The 16449-nt window shown below is 49.3% G+C and overlaps 1 protein-coding gene across 5 annotated transcripts in view; it reads right to left on the minus strand.

Moving 5' to 3' along the window:
- Positions 1-202: 202 nt before the first annotated feature.
- CCDC57 (coiled-coil domain containing 57) overlaps positions 203-16449 on the minus strand; it is a 114729-nt gene continuing 98482 nt past the window's right edge. For 4 of the 5 annotated variants that reach the window (XM_025279752.3, XM_044938709.2, XM_025279751.3 and 1 more), the window contains one exon: positions 203-2897. In XM_025279752.3, coding sequence (XP_025135537.3) covers positions 2698-2897 — 200 coding nt within the window. In that variant the 3' untranslated portion in view covers positions 203-2697. Of the gene's footprint in view, positions 2898-9159; positions 9793-16449 lie in introns of those variants that run through there. The other variant, XM_044938710.2, reaches the window with a different exon arrangement.

Below are 16449 nucleotides of genomic sequence, written 5' to 3' on the forward strand. Positions count from 1 at the left end.
ACAAAGGAGTCTCCCTGGGCAGAGGCTCTCGCGCGCGCACGTGGCCACTCTCACCCACCGGCACGCACACGAACCGATGGAAGTGCGTCTCTCCTCGTCCGCACACTCTCCTTCTGTAATTCCCGTGCTCAAATGTTTATCCATTTTACACACACACACAAAAATCCTTGACTTTCCAGACTGAAAACAACACGGATCGGGAATCACGTGAGCCCAGGAAGGACTGCCTGGTGGCCACGCCCTGCACGGCCCTTACTATCTCCTGGGACCACTGATAGAACCTTGGGAGGTCAGAAAAGCCCTGGCAGAGGTGCCCGGCCGATTCCTCTTGTAATCAAACGCTGCTGCTCTCCTCTCCTGCCTCCGCACAACCGCTCTTGTCTTGCTCTCAGAAACTGAAGACTGTGGAGCATGGCACTGGCCACAGATGTTCTGGGCAGGACAGAACGGGACTGCTACGTCAAACCAGATAACTTGACTTCAGGTGCCCCTCCCTCAAACCCTACAGTGCTCCCTACACCCCCAGGTAGTCCCAGTGGCAGCTCATCCCTCTTGCTCTAGTCTTCCTCTTGGCATCATCACTGGGGACTTCTGGTTTGCACACTGAAAGAAAGGGCAAGACAGGAAAAAAGGAGAGAGGGCAGGGAGATCCCGCAGCTCAACTGCTGTCCCAAATAACTTTGTGGGATTTTCTTTTCCTTCCTACTTAAGAGCTTTTCAGACCCTTGGTATCCTGGATCAGGAGTGGGTAGACCGTGCTGCACAAACACGCTTGGTGTCTTAAACTATCCCAGGCTCCTTCCTGCTGGTCAGTGGGGCTCTGCTCACTGCAGACTACCAGGGGCCCAGGTGACACGACGATTGCAGGCTGGGTGGCTGAGTTCGAGACCCTTGTTTGCACCACAGAGGGATGGGGACTTACGGGATCTAACTGTTTCTAGCAAAGGGGCTCACTTTTTCAGCTAAAGGAAGTCACATGGCCACGTCTCACTTACATGGCCATGTGCCAGACAAAACAGAGTATGGAGACCCTGCCACCCGTCAGCAAAGCTGCTCCTGGCATGCTCCTTCCTGGCACATTGGAAGAGACCTGCCATTTTCTCCGCAGCTCCCCAAACACTGTGTGCCCAGGATAAGCAGTGCATCAGTGGTTAGGACGTCAATGTGCTTGTGTAGATTTTTATCTTCCCTCTTTTCACAGAAATCAAAGACTGAAACCTAGATAAATAAGATGACATTCATGAAATGTATGGCTTTCACAGGGGCTTGTGGGGGGCTCTGCGCCTCTGTAGGCCAGGCTGAGCAGCCCACCGTCCTGTGGAGGGGCTGCCCACCTCTGCACATAGCCAGGGTGCAGACTGGCAGTACACATGCCTCGAGGGCCTGCCCTCTGCTCCTCTTGGCAGGGGGGATGCTGTGAGTGAGGCAACGCTCTTCTTTTCCACCGAAATGTGCCCCTTGGAAGGGCTGCCAATTGGCCCCAAGCACAGTAGCTGCAGGTCTTATTCCAGGCCCCAGGAGATGACCCCGAGGACCCTGTGGGCTGCTTTGGGAACCCCCTCCCAATCTCCTCACTCCTTGTCCAGGACAGACATGCCCTGCAGGGCAGGCACACAGCACTCAGGGCTGGGAGCGAGCTTTGCACAGACCTACTGTGTGCCCAGTAGTTGCCCACAGCTTCTCTGTTGCTCCCTGTCTGATTTCAGCTCAAGTGGGGGGCCTGAGGCTGGCGAGGAGGCCAGGAAGCCTCTCCAGGGGCCTGGGCCTCAGAACAACTGACCACATGAACACAAGCATGGCATGTGCCAAGTGCTGCCTTGGTGCCAGGCCCAGCTCTTAGCGAAGCTTCCTGGACACACATCCACCTCATGCCTGGGCCCTGCATATGGGGCCCCGGCCTGACACAGAGGTGGTGCAGCTGGGCTGAGAGCAAAAGGCCAGGATGTCAACCTGCAGCCTCTGGGCTGGAGGTGAGAACGCAGCTCTTGCCCCTCTGTCAGGCCTTGCTCAGGCACTGCCAACAGCAGGGCTCCCGCGGAGCTCTGAACGTCCGACCTGCGTCCCCAGCCCTGAATCGGGTGCTCCTTCTGTGGATGGCTGGCTTTTCTGCCCACCTACAGGGTTCCCTCAGTCCCCATGTGGACCAGAGAAGGCTCAGCCCTGGTCGCAGAGTGAATCCTGAAACCCGCATGTTGGTAGCAGGGTCTGTGGAAAGTTGAACAGAATTTTATGCTACAAGATCTCCTGCTCACTCGTCTGTGACATCTGTAGTTCAGGACTGTAACTGGGCTTCTATTTTAAACTCAGATATAAACGGAGTAGTGTGTGTGATGGTACCAAAAGCACTCACGGTCGAACCTTTGAAACACAAGAAACCAGGCCAATGAGAGCCACATATGCAAAGCCCTGGAAATCTTTTACTGTCCTTCCCAAGTTCAAAGAAGAATTTGGGATTCGGTGGTCAGTCTGTGAGGTGCCTTAGTAGTTCACCACCCCCACTGTACACACACACACACACACACACGCGCGCGCGCGCGCGCGCACAGCCCTGACATGGAGACAAAAGCACCGAGGAGGAGGATGGGAAGAAGGACTGACACATTGGATGGAAGGGAGCAGGAGGGGAAAGGGGAAGGCGGGAGGGTGGGGGAGGAGAAAGGAGGGGATCAGAACGGGGAGGGGGAGGAGTAGGGTGGGTCAGTCCTTGGAGTTGTAGTTCCGAATCTTGGGGGGCCGCTGGCAGCCTTTATGTTTTGGAGGATGAGCCCTGGGGTGTCTAGCAGGCTTGCCCCTTGTCTGGGCTTCCATCTTCATCCCTTCAACACCAAAGGCTGCCCACGTCACAATGGGGCTCCCCTCGGGGTGCTGGAGGCTACAGGCTGTCGGTGCTGGGTGCTCTAGCAGGTGAAGAGAAAAGAGAAAGGAGGGTGAGTCATCACGGGGCAGGAGGATGCAGTGCGCATGGAGAGCTGGGTTCACTGAGTGCTGGCTGAGCTTCTCTCCAGCAGGAACCAGAGATCCCACGTCAGCTTCCTTGTGGGAGCCCATGCAGGCCAGTGTCCTCCGGGGCAACGGCTGTATCTGGAGGTCCTGGCCCTGGTGTCCTGCACAGGGGGTCTGTGTGGACATGTGTTCTCCAGGTGTTCTGGGGGCCTGGACCTGCCCCTCCACTGGGCACACAGAATACTTGGCTGTGAAAACATCTCCTGTCGTGATCATTTCATAATGGGTCCCTCGGAGGTTCCGAGGTTAATGGTTGACTCACGGCACTTCCCAGGCTGTCATCTACCCTGTGCCCTCTGGCCATGCTTGGGAGCATCTCCAGCGGCACAGCAGCCCTGATGCGCGTGGCCAGGCCCAGGCCAAGGACCCTGGAGCTATAGCACATGCTCTAAGTGTGGGCAGCCCTCCCCAAATACTGGCAACAACTGTCTTTGCACGAGGGCACTCTAGGTGATGTTTGAAAAGTCCCTTGAGCTTTTCACTGTTTTCCTAGTTTTTAAAACTAAAAATGTATTTCTTTAAAAAAAAAAAAAAGTACCAGTAAGATGTTATTAAAAAGCAACTGTGAGGCTACAAGACTGTATTGTACAACATGTGGAATGTGGACAGTATTTTGTAATAACTGTTAATGGAGCATAACCTTTAAAAACTGTATACAAATAAATAAAAAATGAAAAAAAAAAAAGCAGTGGTGAGATGATGCAAGCTCAGTGGCTGCTCTCCTTCCTGGGCTGGCCCAGCACGCAGGGTTAAGACGCTGTGCTTCCAATGCAAGGGGCATGAGTTCGATCCCTGGTTGGGGTCATGATCCCGCATGCCATGTGGCTCAGCCAAAAAAATTAAATGTAAAAAATAAAAGAACGCTGACACAGGGCGTCAAGACAGGATAGGCGGGGCCTGGCTGCCTGGTGCTGGCGTATCACACATGTGAGACACGCTTCAGGGACACACAGCGTCTGCCAGTGTCACCGAGCCCACCACCGTGGGCCTGGTGCTGCGGCACTGAGCAGTCTGGAGGGGCCCGCCCAGCACATGGCCACGTGCTGCACGGTGCACGACAGGGGCCAAACTGGCTCAGACGCCAGTCTGGGGAAAGGCCAGCAGAGCAGCCGCACAGCCTCTGGAGGGAAAGCACAGGGTTGGCATGGAGCTGGGTGACAGGAAAGGCCGGGACTTGGAAAGCACACACAGGGCTGTGAGCCAGGCTTCTTGCAGTGACTCCAGCACCATGAGCTGGACGCTGGCCAGGGGTACCCAGGCCCTGGTCCCCTCTCTCGTCTTGTGCCCTTTCTACTCCTCTGGCCTCTGGAGATGTCTGGAGCTGCTTCTCCTTTCCTGGGGGCTTCAGGGGTCACACCCAGTGGCCTCTCCTTGTGCCCTCAGACCCAAAGCTGAGCCAGGTCCTGCTCTCCCCCTGCCCCCTGCCTGCCAGGGCCAGGTCCTGGAGTAGGGTGAGGATGTGGGTCCCTGGATATCCCCAGGTTTCCCTTTACTTCCTGTGGCCATGGCTGCTCCTCCCTCATTAAGAAAGCACCCATGTCTTTGGTTCTTCAACCCTGGGTGAATTCTTCCTCTCTACACAGAGACCTTCACACCCAAATGTCTTTACAAGTGCTTGTTAAGGGATGTCTGGTCAGCCCTGTCCTGCTAACTTGGTTTCCTTCTGGAAGGCCATTGCCAGTGGGGAGGGTCAGGGTCAGGAGCCTGACCACTGTGATGCTGGGGGTCCCTCCCTACAACTTGAGGGACCAGCCCCTTCAAGGGTTCGTGGGCATGACCTGAGTCCATCCCATTGTCTGCCTGGGGGACAAGGCGTAGGGAGAAGGGCCAGCCTAGGGCTCAAGACCTTTGCTTGGGAGGCCGTGCTCCCTGTGGCCAGTGGTTAGGAGCTGACTGCTAGTTCAGCCAGATGCTAAGCAGGTGGTTCCAGTGTTTCTGCTGGAAGCACAGGCTGGGCTGACCAACTTGTCTGCCTAGGAGCAGGGCCTCTGAGCTGAAAGGATGGCACAGCCAGCCTTGCAGGGCACTGGTTTCTGCCCCTCTCCCTGCAAAGTCACCCTGAGGGGGTGACTGGCTCCTCCAGGACAGGTGTCCAGAGCATGGCAGTCCTGGCTCAGGCATGAAGCTGAATAAGTCAGGCCTGCTCGACTTAGGACACTTCCTGTGCCCGAGCCGTGGTCTCTGCTTGAGTGATCTGTGCCCTCACTCAGACTTCACTCAGGGGGTGGGGTGTGGAAGCGAGGCCCCCATGGTGCTCTCTGCCGTCTCCTCCTCGCCTAACCCGTTCTGCTCTCTTTCTGCTCTGGACTTTGATGAGGCTTCAGGGACATTTAGGGGCATAGCACTCACCTCCTACGGGCTGCTGGTACAGCCCCAGCCTTTGGGAAGGTTCAGTGAAATGCCCAAGACCTCCCAGTATGAACCTGGGGGCAGGATGGGGGCTGGGCAGGGGCTGACTGAGTCGAGGGGTTTGTGGACCTGCCCTTTTGGTGGGTGGTCTTCCCCATGACCTTCCCTTACTGACCTAGAGCCTGCCACGTCTCATGGACCAGAGCCCCGGGGGGAGGAGGGTTAGTCTCCTATCTCGGGGCCTCCTGGGGCTCTCTGCGCACAGGGGCCTGTAAGGGTCCCAGCTCTCTGGCTGCTTGGAGCTCCTGCCCAGCTCCCTTCTCAGTTGTCTTCCCATCTGCCTGCGCATCAGGGTGGCTCTGAGCACAGGCACGTTGGGCCTCTAAAGGCAATTGGAAAGGCACTCCCTGAGCTCCTGAGAAAGGGGATATGGAGCCATGTCTGCCCTGGTTCTCCAGAACCTTCTGTGGAGCTGGGGCACTATTCAAGACTCAGGTCCCAGTTGTAGCCTTGGCCACAAGGGGCAGGACCTCCTCAGGCTCACTTCAGCCTCTGCTGGTCTTGCTGGGCCTTCCCTCTCCTCTCTGGGGTGATTCCCTCTGGGTGCTGATGGCCCCTCACTTCTGCTGAGACCTCTCTCCTGCTTCCCTGGGAGCACCTTGAGTCCCCGAGTTCTACATTTCTCAAGTTGGGGGAATTATGCCCCCTAGGGCTCCTCACCCTCACCCTGGGCATCCTTGTGAATCAGTGGTTAAAAGTTAGCTTCTGTTACACTCCCCGCCCCAAATCCTGTGGGGTAGAGTCCCAAGCCTTCAGTGTATGAGAGGTGTCGATGGTGGGTGACATGGACCCCCAAGCCTGTCCCGAGCAGCCCTGCCTGCCTGGGAACTGCTGCAGGCCCCTGGTGCAGAGGCTCTGGGCTGATACTTCCAGACTTGACTCCCTTCAGCAGCGTGGAGGAGGGGCAGGCAGGAAATGCCAGATCCTCAGGGCCCTGCAGCCACTCCCAGCCGTGGGCTGGGGGCGCTGACCAGACAGCCCTGGTTAACAGACCAGCATCACCACTCCCCGGCCCCCCCCACTTCCTGAAGTTAACGCCTGACGCCAACCCCAATTGCTCCTTCTTACCATTGTTTTTGGGGGTATCTCCCCCCTGGTTCTGGGCTCACCCAGGACTGTCTGCTAGTGCCCCCCAGTGTAGCCCCGCGTGGCTCCCATGCTGGGCTTCGGGAAGTGCCTCAGGCAGGGGACTTAGAGGGGAAGGGCTCTGCGGCAGAGGAGAGCCAGCACTGCCTCCGTCGTGACCCTACCCGCCTCGGGCCCTGTCTGAGGCCCAGCTCCTCAGAGGAGAGGGGCTGGGAAAGGCCGTGTCGGGTGGGTGGGCAGAGGGGGCAGGCTCTTGAGTGCAGGGGTGAAGTGGAGGAGGGGGAAACAGCGTCAGGACAGAGGTCAGGATGCGGGGGCTGGGGGCGGGGAGGCAGCGGAAAGCAGCAGCTGGGCCTCCAAGCCTGGCTGGTGCCCACTCTGGGACGACAGAGGGCAGCTGAGTGCTCAGGCTGCACCCAGACCAATGAGAGCCACATATGCAAAGCACAGACAATCTTTCACCATCTTTCCCAAGTTAAAAAGCAAATGCCGGGCTTCCCTGGTGGTCCAGTGGTTAAAAACCTGCCTTGTAATGAAAGGAACACCAGTTCGACCCCTGGCCAGGGAAGATGCCACACACCTCGGGGCAACTAACCTGGCATACACCACAACTGCAGCCTGTGTGCCTTCGAGCCCGTGCTCCACAAGAGAAGCCCACACTCCGCAACCAGAGAGCAGCGCCTGGTCACCGTACTGGAGAAAGCCCATGTGCAGCAACCAAGACCCAGAAGATCCAGCGCAGCCAAAGATAAGACTAAATAAATAAAACAAATCCCTCATTTCCCAGCATGTTTCACTGTTACTGTGCTTACTTGAACAATGAATGATATTCTTATAGGATGTTAATAGAGGACATAATTTGGATCTGCTAAACTTACACATAAACTTCTACATCTTTGTACTGAACTCTGTTAAACACAAAGTTTAAAATCCCTACAGGGATGCAGGCAGGAGGGTTTGTCAAACAACTGGGATAAAAATTCTGGTTCCGTCTAAGGAGCCACATTGAGAATACTCTTGGGAGAAGTGCTTACATATGGAGAAAAACAAATATAGAAGAAGCTGCCGGACACTTGAGAAATAGGGAAATCAAACCTATACAAACCCACAACAACCCAAAATGAGAATTCCAGACATTGTGGCTGTGATGGGGGTGGGATGGCCAGATGTGGGGAGAAAGGGAGCGCGTAAAGAACATGCCTATGGAGGGGAAACGCAGAAGTGGTAACAAGTGTGAGAAATCAATAGGGCTGTGTAAACACGTGTGAGTGAGATTATCCTTGGGCAAAAGTAGACTGTGTAACTTATAATGCAGCAGAAGGAAACTTGATTTCTCTGATGAAAGGTAGGAATATAGAAAAAATAAACCGGAATAAAGTAAACAGATGAGAAATAAATAACATGGAGAATTAAGCCCAATAGATAAATGAGTTAAATTCATCAATGAAGAAAAATTCTCAAGTTGGATTTATTCAAAACAAACAAGATTCAACAAGATGTGTAAAGATGTTTTAAACCCATTTAAAACAAAAGACAAGGAATCCTCTGGTGGTCTAATGGTTAGGAGTCTGTTTCCACTGCAGGGGGCCTCGTCAGGGAATAAGATCTCACATGACTTGTGGTGGTGTGGCCAAAAACAAAACCAAAAAAGATACATAAAAATTGAAAGCAAACAAAAAATAAAATAAAGTCAGGCACAAACTGTCATAAGGTGTAAAGAAGAACTCTGAGTCCAGGTGAAGGGACAACTTCAAAACACACCAAATAACATCTGAAAGAGAGCTGCAAGGCAAAGTAGATAATCCAAAAACAGGTAGGTAGAGGTTTTAATCACCCCTATTGATCATAAACCCATACAGAGACGGCAAAGACTTAGTCAACGGAATTAATTAGTTTGAGTTATTAGACACAGAGATGTCTAAACTAGTAGGCAGATACTACACTTTCTTTTTTTTGCCAAACACAGACCATACACAGAATCAGACCACATATACTCTTTGCAGCCCCATGGACTGTAGCCCACCAGGTTCTTCTGTCCATGGGATTCTCCAGGCAAGAATACTGGAGTGGGTTGCCATTTCCTTCTCCAGGGGATCTTCCTGACCCAGGGATCGAACCTCGTCTCTTATGTCTCCTGCACTGGCAGGCAGGTTCTTTACCACTACTGCCACCTGGAAAGCCCCTCAGGCCACAGGGCAAGTCTCCATTCATTCCAAATAGAATATTAATAAAATAAAGTTAGAAACCAACATCAAAATCTCCCCAAATCCCTTCTGCTTGCACACTAACTTATTACTGAATAATCCTTGAGTTATATAGGAAACCATATGGTGAATTAAAAAAATATTTAGAATTGAATCTCAGAATTTGTAGGACATAGCTCAAGCGGCTGCCAATACACTTATCTGGAAATACTAACATCTCATCTACCAGGAGATGAGCTAGCCTTCAGGGGGAGAAACTGGAGAGAAAGGAACAGAATGAACTTGGGAACAAGAAAAAGGAAGTCGTAGCATTAAAGGCAAGATTCAGTGAAATGGAAACTCCAAGAAAACAAGGAGCACAGAGCATCAGCAGAACTCAAACTGTTGTCTGCAGAGATGAATAAGATTAACCTCTGCCAAGATGGATCCAAAAAAAAAAAAAAAAAAAAAAAGGGAGAGAAAATGAACATGGCAGGGGAATGACTGGGTAAAAATGAATGTTATAAACACCTGTTCACTAGTAAGTTAATAAAATCTAGATGAAATGGAAAGTTCCAAAACCAGTACCAAAAAAAAAAAGCATTTAAATATCCAATAATTAATAAGAAAACTGAAATGATGATCAAAAACTTCCCTCCCCAAAGACTTGTGGCTCAGACGGCTTTACAGGAGGTTCTACTGAATTTTCAAAAGAAGAGATCCAAATTTCAAGGAATAGTCAATTTCTATCTTATTCCAACTACTCAGAAAAGTAGAAAAAGAGCTCATTTTATGAGGTAATCTACATTTCTAAACCAGATAAATACAAGCCAAAGAAAAAAAAATCACAGGAATATTTAACTTATAAATGTAGCTATAGCTGCCGCCGCTGCTGCGCTGACGGCAGTTGCCGGAGCTTCAGAGTTACTGATTTATTCTTGAGAATCCTCTACTCTCATCTGGCCTCATGGATGAACTTCAGGATGTTCAACTCACAGAGATCAAACCACTTCTAAATGATAAGAATGGTACAGGAAACTTCCAGGACTTTGACTGTCAGGAACATGACATAGAAACAGCTCACGGTATGGTCCACGTCACTATCAGAGGCCTGCCGAAGGGAAACAGACCAGTCATTCTAACATACCATGACATTGGCCTCAATCACAAATCCTGTTTCAATGCATTCTTTAACTTTGAGGACATGCAGGAGATCACCCAGCACTTTGCTGTCTGTCATGTGGATGCCCCAGGCCAGCAGGAAGGTGCACCCTCCTTCCCAACTGGGTACCAGTACCCCACCATGGATGAGCTGGCCGAAATGCTGCCTCCTGTTCTCACCCACTTAAATCTGAAAAGCATCATTGGGATTGGGGTTGGAGCTGGAGCTTACATCCTCAGCAGATTTGCACTCAATCACCCAGAGCTTGTGGAAGGTCTTGTGCTCATTAATGTTGACCCTTGTGCTAAAGGCTGGATTGACTGGGCAGCTTCCAAACTCTCAGGCTTGACAACCAACGTTGTGGGCATTATTTTGTCTCATCACTTTGGGCAGGAAGAGTTGCAGGCCAACCTGGACCTGATTCAGACCTACAGACTGCATATTGCCCAAGATATCAACCAGGAAAACCTACAGCTCTTCCTGGGCTCGTATAACGGACGCAAAGACCTGGAGATTGAAAGACCCATTCTGGGACAAAATGATAACAAATCAAAGACGTTAAAGTGCTCTACTTTACTGGTGGTTGGTGACAGTTCACCCGCAGTTGAGGCTGTGGTTGAATGCAATTCTCGCCTGAATCCTGTAAATACAACTTTGCTAAAGATGGCAGACTGTGGCGGACTACCCCAAGTAGTTCAGCCTGGGAAGCTCACCGAGGCCTTCAAGTACTTTTTGCAGGGAATAGGCTACATCCCATCTGCCAGCATGACCCGGCTCGCCCGATCCCGAACCCACTCCACCTCAAGTAGCATCGGCTCTGGAGAAAGTGCCTTCAGCCGATCTGTTGCCAGCAATCAGTCAGATGGAACTCAAGAATCCTCTGAGTCCCCTGATGTTCTGGACAGACACCAGACCATGGAAGTGTCCTGCTAAGCAAATGCTCCTCCCCAGGACCATGCAAGTCCATCCTCCTTCAAACAGCCACTCCATAATATAACACTTCATCCAGCAATCTGGCATCTATCTTTAACTCCTGCATGGCCACTGACTCTCTCTTTCTGGTATCCTGGATTTATCATCCTCTCTGCCTGCCCACCCTCCTTTTTGTATGTACCAAGAACCACTTCCATCCCATTTCTGTTACATTCCAACCTCTTTAGCTGATCAGATCTCCATATCTTCTCTTACCAGCTTTTCCCTGTGCTTTCCCAACTATGTATCTAGGATTCTTTGATTCCTGACGTATGTGTGTGAGCATGCGTGTCTGTGTTTGTGTGTGCATAGTTTTGTGATTTTAGACATGCTTTCTTGTAGAGCTTCTGCAGACAAAAACAGAAAAAGGGACTCTTTTTTTTTGCATTTTCAGTGATGTTTTTAGGAGAAATATGCAGAACAGGTTTCTAGGGAGGCCATTACATTCTCTTTTGGTTCCTCTCTGATGGTCAAGATTTGTGAAGTGACTTCAGGAGAGAGGAGATCTGAGGAAGGTGGAAGATCATAATTCCTGTTTGGATTGTTGATTATGACCAATAGAAGGGAACCTGTTACATAGAAAAGCAGGCCAGGTGGCCAGCCACCTTCTCCTGTCCAATTGAGTTCATGTAGCCTATAAATGAAAGGAAGGGATATGTTCTCTTAGAAGCCCATGAACGATGACATTCTGATGCAATGTGGCATTTTTCTGAAGGAATGAGTGTGGCTTAATTACTGGACTCTCTTAGCGCAGGAAGGTGGAAAACAAAATTCCAGGCCTCTGCTCTGTCAGAGCAAAATTGATGTCTCTGCAGTGTCTGATGCCACACACCAGACATTGGAAGGAGGCGCCTCCCAGGAGAAGCACTCTCCATCCCCCCAGAAGGGGGAAGTATAGCCTGAAAATTATATAGATGCTGAGGAAATAGCTGGAGAGAGAGGATCAGACATTAACACAATATGATGCTTTATAAGTATAACCTTGATTTCAGAAGAGTTAATGGAGCCTAAATGAAAGATAGAACCCATTTCTCAGAAAGTTAATCCTGTGAATTCCCTCTTCTAAGAGGGAAGGGACCATAAGGGCACCCCATCCAGGTAGAATTGTGTTCGGTCCACTGCTATGTGAAGGGGTCACAGCCACCCAGAGAGTGTCTCCAGGAGTGTGAAAACAACTGCCACCCAGTAAGGGTCCCACTTTGACAGCACAGAGATGTCAGCTCAGGGTTACACAATTTCAGTCCTAGGAAGGGCCTTTTCAGATGTAGCATTCGCTTTCTGCTCAGATAGGGAATGCATCACTCTGCCGAAATACGACTTTTTACAGACGACGAAATAAAGCTGTATATCTCTCATTATTAAAAAAAAAAAATGTAGCTATAAAAACTATATATATCAACATTAGCAAGCCAAATTAGTATTAAAAATATATCAAGTATAGTTTATCCCAATAATGCAAGGCGGGTTCCATATCAGAAAATCTACCACCGTATTTCATCACAATAAGAAAAATATATATATATGATTATCTTAATCAATGCAGGAAAACATCTGATGAGGTTTAACACTTATTCATGATGAAAACTCTTGGTAAATCAAGAACGTAAGGGAAAAATTTTAACTTGACAGAGGTTATATTTAAAAATTCACGGCAATCACTTTAGTGCAAAATCAGCCTCAATCTCTTCAAGTCAGAGAATGAGACAAGATGCCCCTGATGACACTCCTGTTAACACGGTTTCAGGGCCCCAACCAGCTCTGTAAGGAAATTAAATGAAACAGGACTACAAGCACTGAAGGAAAGAAACAGTCACTGTCTGAAGATACCAGGATCATCCACTTAGGGAAAAAAGCACCGCAAGACAAAGTGTTGGTGCTTTCCTCATAGCTCAGTTGATAAAGAATCTGCCTGTAACGCAGGAGACCTTGGTTCAATCCCTGGGTCGGTCAGAAAGATCCCCTGGAGGAGGAAATGGCAACCCACTCCAGTATTCTTGCCTGGAGAATCTCATGGACAGAGGGGCCTGGCGGGCTGCAGTCCATGGGGTCGCAAGAGTCGGACACGACTTAGCGACTAAACCATCACCACCAAGAAAGTTCAGCAAGAAGGATGGACAGATGAGCCTGCTATGTACTACAGAGCACTTCTCTGAAGAACTGTGACCTTCCAGCAAATAGAATAAAGTACTGGAAACCGTAAGAAAACTCTAAGTCAGCCTGCCCTATTTTGAAAATGAAGTCTCGCTGGAACACAGCTTGATATGCCCCGTCGTGGCTGTCTGTGGCCAGAGGGTGGCTGCTCTTCCCACTGCTGCTTCTGCTACCAGCGCCTCGGGGCCCTCCCTCTCTTGACAAAGTGTGAAATGTGCAGTGTTCTCCAGAGAGCAAATAACCCCTTATGGATAAAAACAAAACAAAAACAGAAGTGGGTGGGTTTGTTCTATACACTGATTCTATACTTGTTTTTTTTTAAGTTGAGTTACTATTTCTTCAAACAAAGTCTCGAGTGCAGGCTTGCGGGAAAGGACAGCCCTGGCTGGGATGAGCGTAGGATGCCAAAGGCTCTTCCACCCTCCCACCTTCAGGGCTCTTGAGGCCCTTCCAAGAGGCTCTGGGGCCCCGCTGGGAGGGCACTGTCGACAGTAATGACCTCCCTGAGGAGGCCTGAGTGCCCAGTGGAGGATAATTAAGAGGGCCTGAGTAAATTGATACAAATTACAAGAATTCTGCAAGGATCTGCAGTGCCGTGAGGAGAGTTGACACTGGGTGTCTGTCCTACTTTGGCTCTTCTTGATTTTGCCTGGAACAGACATAGATAACTCAGACTAGAAACCAAGATCAGGAGGGACCATGCAGCAGGAGAGAGACAGAACATCAAGAGCAGAAGGCCAGAGTTCTCCAGAATATGCTGCTCCCAGCTGCTGTCTGGGTGATGCTGAGCATAGGAGATCTTTTGTGTTTTTTTTTTTTTTAATAACTTCTATTGAGCTATAATTTATATACAATAAAACGCACCCATTTTAGGGGTACATTTCAATGGGTTGTATAAAATCTATACATCTATGTCTATGGAACATTTCCTTCAACCCCAAACATCCCTACTCCCAGCCTGAAGCAACCACCGATCTGCTTTTTGTCATCACTGACTATGTAGGTCGTTTCTAGAAGTTCACATAAAAAAAGGGTACCCTAGGGGGATTCCCTGGTGGCTCAGAGATGAAGAATCCACCTGCCAATGTAGGAGATACAGGTTTGATCCCTCATCTGGGATCAGCTAGGCTTGTGCCCCACAACTATTGAGCCAGAGTTCAAGAGCCTCAGAGCTGCAGCTACTGAGCCCACGAGCTGCAGCTGCTGAAGCCTTTGCGCTCTGCAGCCTGTGCTCCACAAGAGAAGCCACTGCAATAAGTTCGTGCACTGCAGCTAGAGAGTGGCCCCCACTGACTGCACCTAGACAAAAACCCATGCAGCAACAAAGACCCAGCGCAGCCAAAAATAAAAACATTAAAAAAAAAAAGTACACTAGGGACTGCTTGATGTCTGGTTCTTCCAGAGATCAAAGCAATGTTTCTGAGCTTCAGTCCTGTTGTCATATGTACTGGTAGTTCTTTTGCTTGTCGAGCAGGAGTACGGCATACTTGTTTTGTCCCTCAATCGTGTCCGACTCCTGCAAGCCCGTGGACAGTAGCCTGCCAAGTTCCTCTTGTCCATGGGATTTTCCAGGCAAGAATACTGGAGTGGGTTGTCATTCCCTTCTCCAGGGGATTTTCCAGACCCAGGGATCCAACCCACATCTCCTGCATTGGCAGGCAGACTCTTTACCACTGACCATCAGCAGATAAATGGAGAAGCAGCACATCACACTGCTCCACAGCAATCTGCTTTTCCATTTACCTGCTGATGCACACTTGTGTTGTTTCCAGTCGGACATTCGTGTTAAGGCCTTTGGGGAGTGGATGTTTCTCTTACATGGTTACCATGGAACTGAATGGCTGAGTCGTGTAGCATGTTTTTTGCTTTTTGATAGGTAAGAAGTGGATTTATTTAGAGAGAAACACACTCCCCAGACACAGTGTGGACCATCTGAGGAGGCGAGAGCAACTGCAAGTTTGTTTTTTTTAAGAAACTGCCAGACTGTTTTCCAAAGCAGTTGACCACCCTGCGTTCTCTCAGGCAGTGTGAGTTCCAGCGGCTCCCTGTGTTCGCTACGATTGTACTGATATCACCATATTATTGTAAGGTTTCGGTTGGCTGAGTGACTGTGTAGTGGCACCTCAGTTCAGTTCAGTTCAGTTGCTCAGTCGTGTCCGACTCCTTGCAACCCCATGAGTCACAGCACGCCAGGCCTCCTCACTGTGGTTTAACTTTGCATTTCCCTGATGACTAACACTGAGTATCTTTCATGGGCTTGCTGGCCATTTGTATCTCTTCTTTTTTGAAGTGTCTTCTGTAGTATTTTGGCTGTTTTAAAAATTGGGCTTATTTATTTACCACTAAGTTGTAAAGTTCTTTGTATATTCTGGATCAGGTCCTTGATATGTGTTCAAATCTTTTCTCCCAGCTTATCTTTTCACCTTCTTGAGAGTGTCATTGCAGAAGCAGAACTTTAACATTTTGATGAAGCCCAATCCATCAAATTTTTTTAAGGTTGAGACTTTTTTCTATCCTAAGTAATTTTAGTCTATCCCAAAGTCACAAAGATCTCCTATGATTTCTTCTAGACGTTTTATAGTTTTTTTTTTTTTTAAATATTTATTTATTTGGTGATGCTGGGTCTTAGTTGTGGCATCCAGGATCTTGGATATTTACTGTGGCGTTCGGGATCTTTTTTTAGTTTCAGCATGTAGGATCTTTAACTGCAGCGTGTGGGATCTAGCTTCCTGATCAGGGATCAAATCTGGGCCCCCTGCATTGGGAGTGCAGAGTCTTAGCCACTAGACCACCAGGGAAGTCTCTTCCTGCCTACTCTTGAATTTGTGTTTTTAAATCCCATTTTATCTCTACTACAACCCTATTAGCTACGCATCTTTGCACCTTGTTTGTTTGTTGTTTTGAATGGTGCTCTATGGTGTATACATTTTTAGTTTGTCACATTCTACCTTGAAGGAGCATTATGCAAGTTCACGGATAAGAGCCCGATAGGAGCGTGCTTTCTGTTCCCCTTCCCATCATTTATGCCACCTTGTCGTACATTTCACTTGTATATGTATCACAAAGCCCATCATACACTGTCATCACATGTGCTTTAAACAGCCAGTGATCTTCCAAGGAAAACCGTAAGCCTATTTCCATTATTTATCCACAGACTCACCTGCAGCCTCTGTATTTCTCTCTGACGACCCCAATTTTCATTTGCCATCATTTCCTTTGCCGGAAGAATGTCCTTCACTATTTCTTGCAGTGAAGGTCTGCTGGTGATGGATTCTATCTGGTTTGTCTGTGAACGCCTTTATTTTGGCTCCATTTTTAAAGGATCTTTTTGCTAGATACAGAATTCTACTTTGTGAGCTCCTTTTTCTTTCAGCTTGGAGACAATTGATGATCCCTTGTTGTCTCGTAGCTATAGTTTCTGAAGAGAGGTCTGTCATAATTTTTATCTTCATTCATCTTCAAGTAATGTGTCTTTTCTTTGAC

This window comes from Bubalus bubalis, chromosome 3 (genome assembly GCF_019923935.1).
Source record: "Bubalus bubalis isolate 160015118507 breed Murrah chromosome 3, NDDB_SH_1, whole genome shotgun sequence".
Classification (NCBI taxonomy): Eukaryota; Metazoa; Chordata; class Mammalia; order Artiodactyla; family Bovidae; genus Bubalus; species Bubalus bubalis.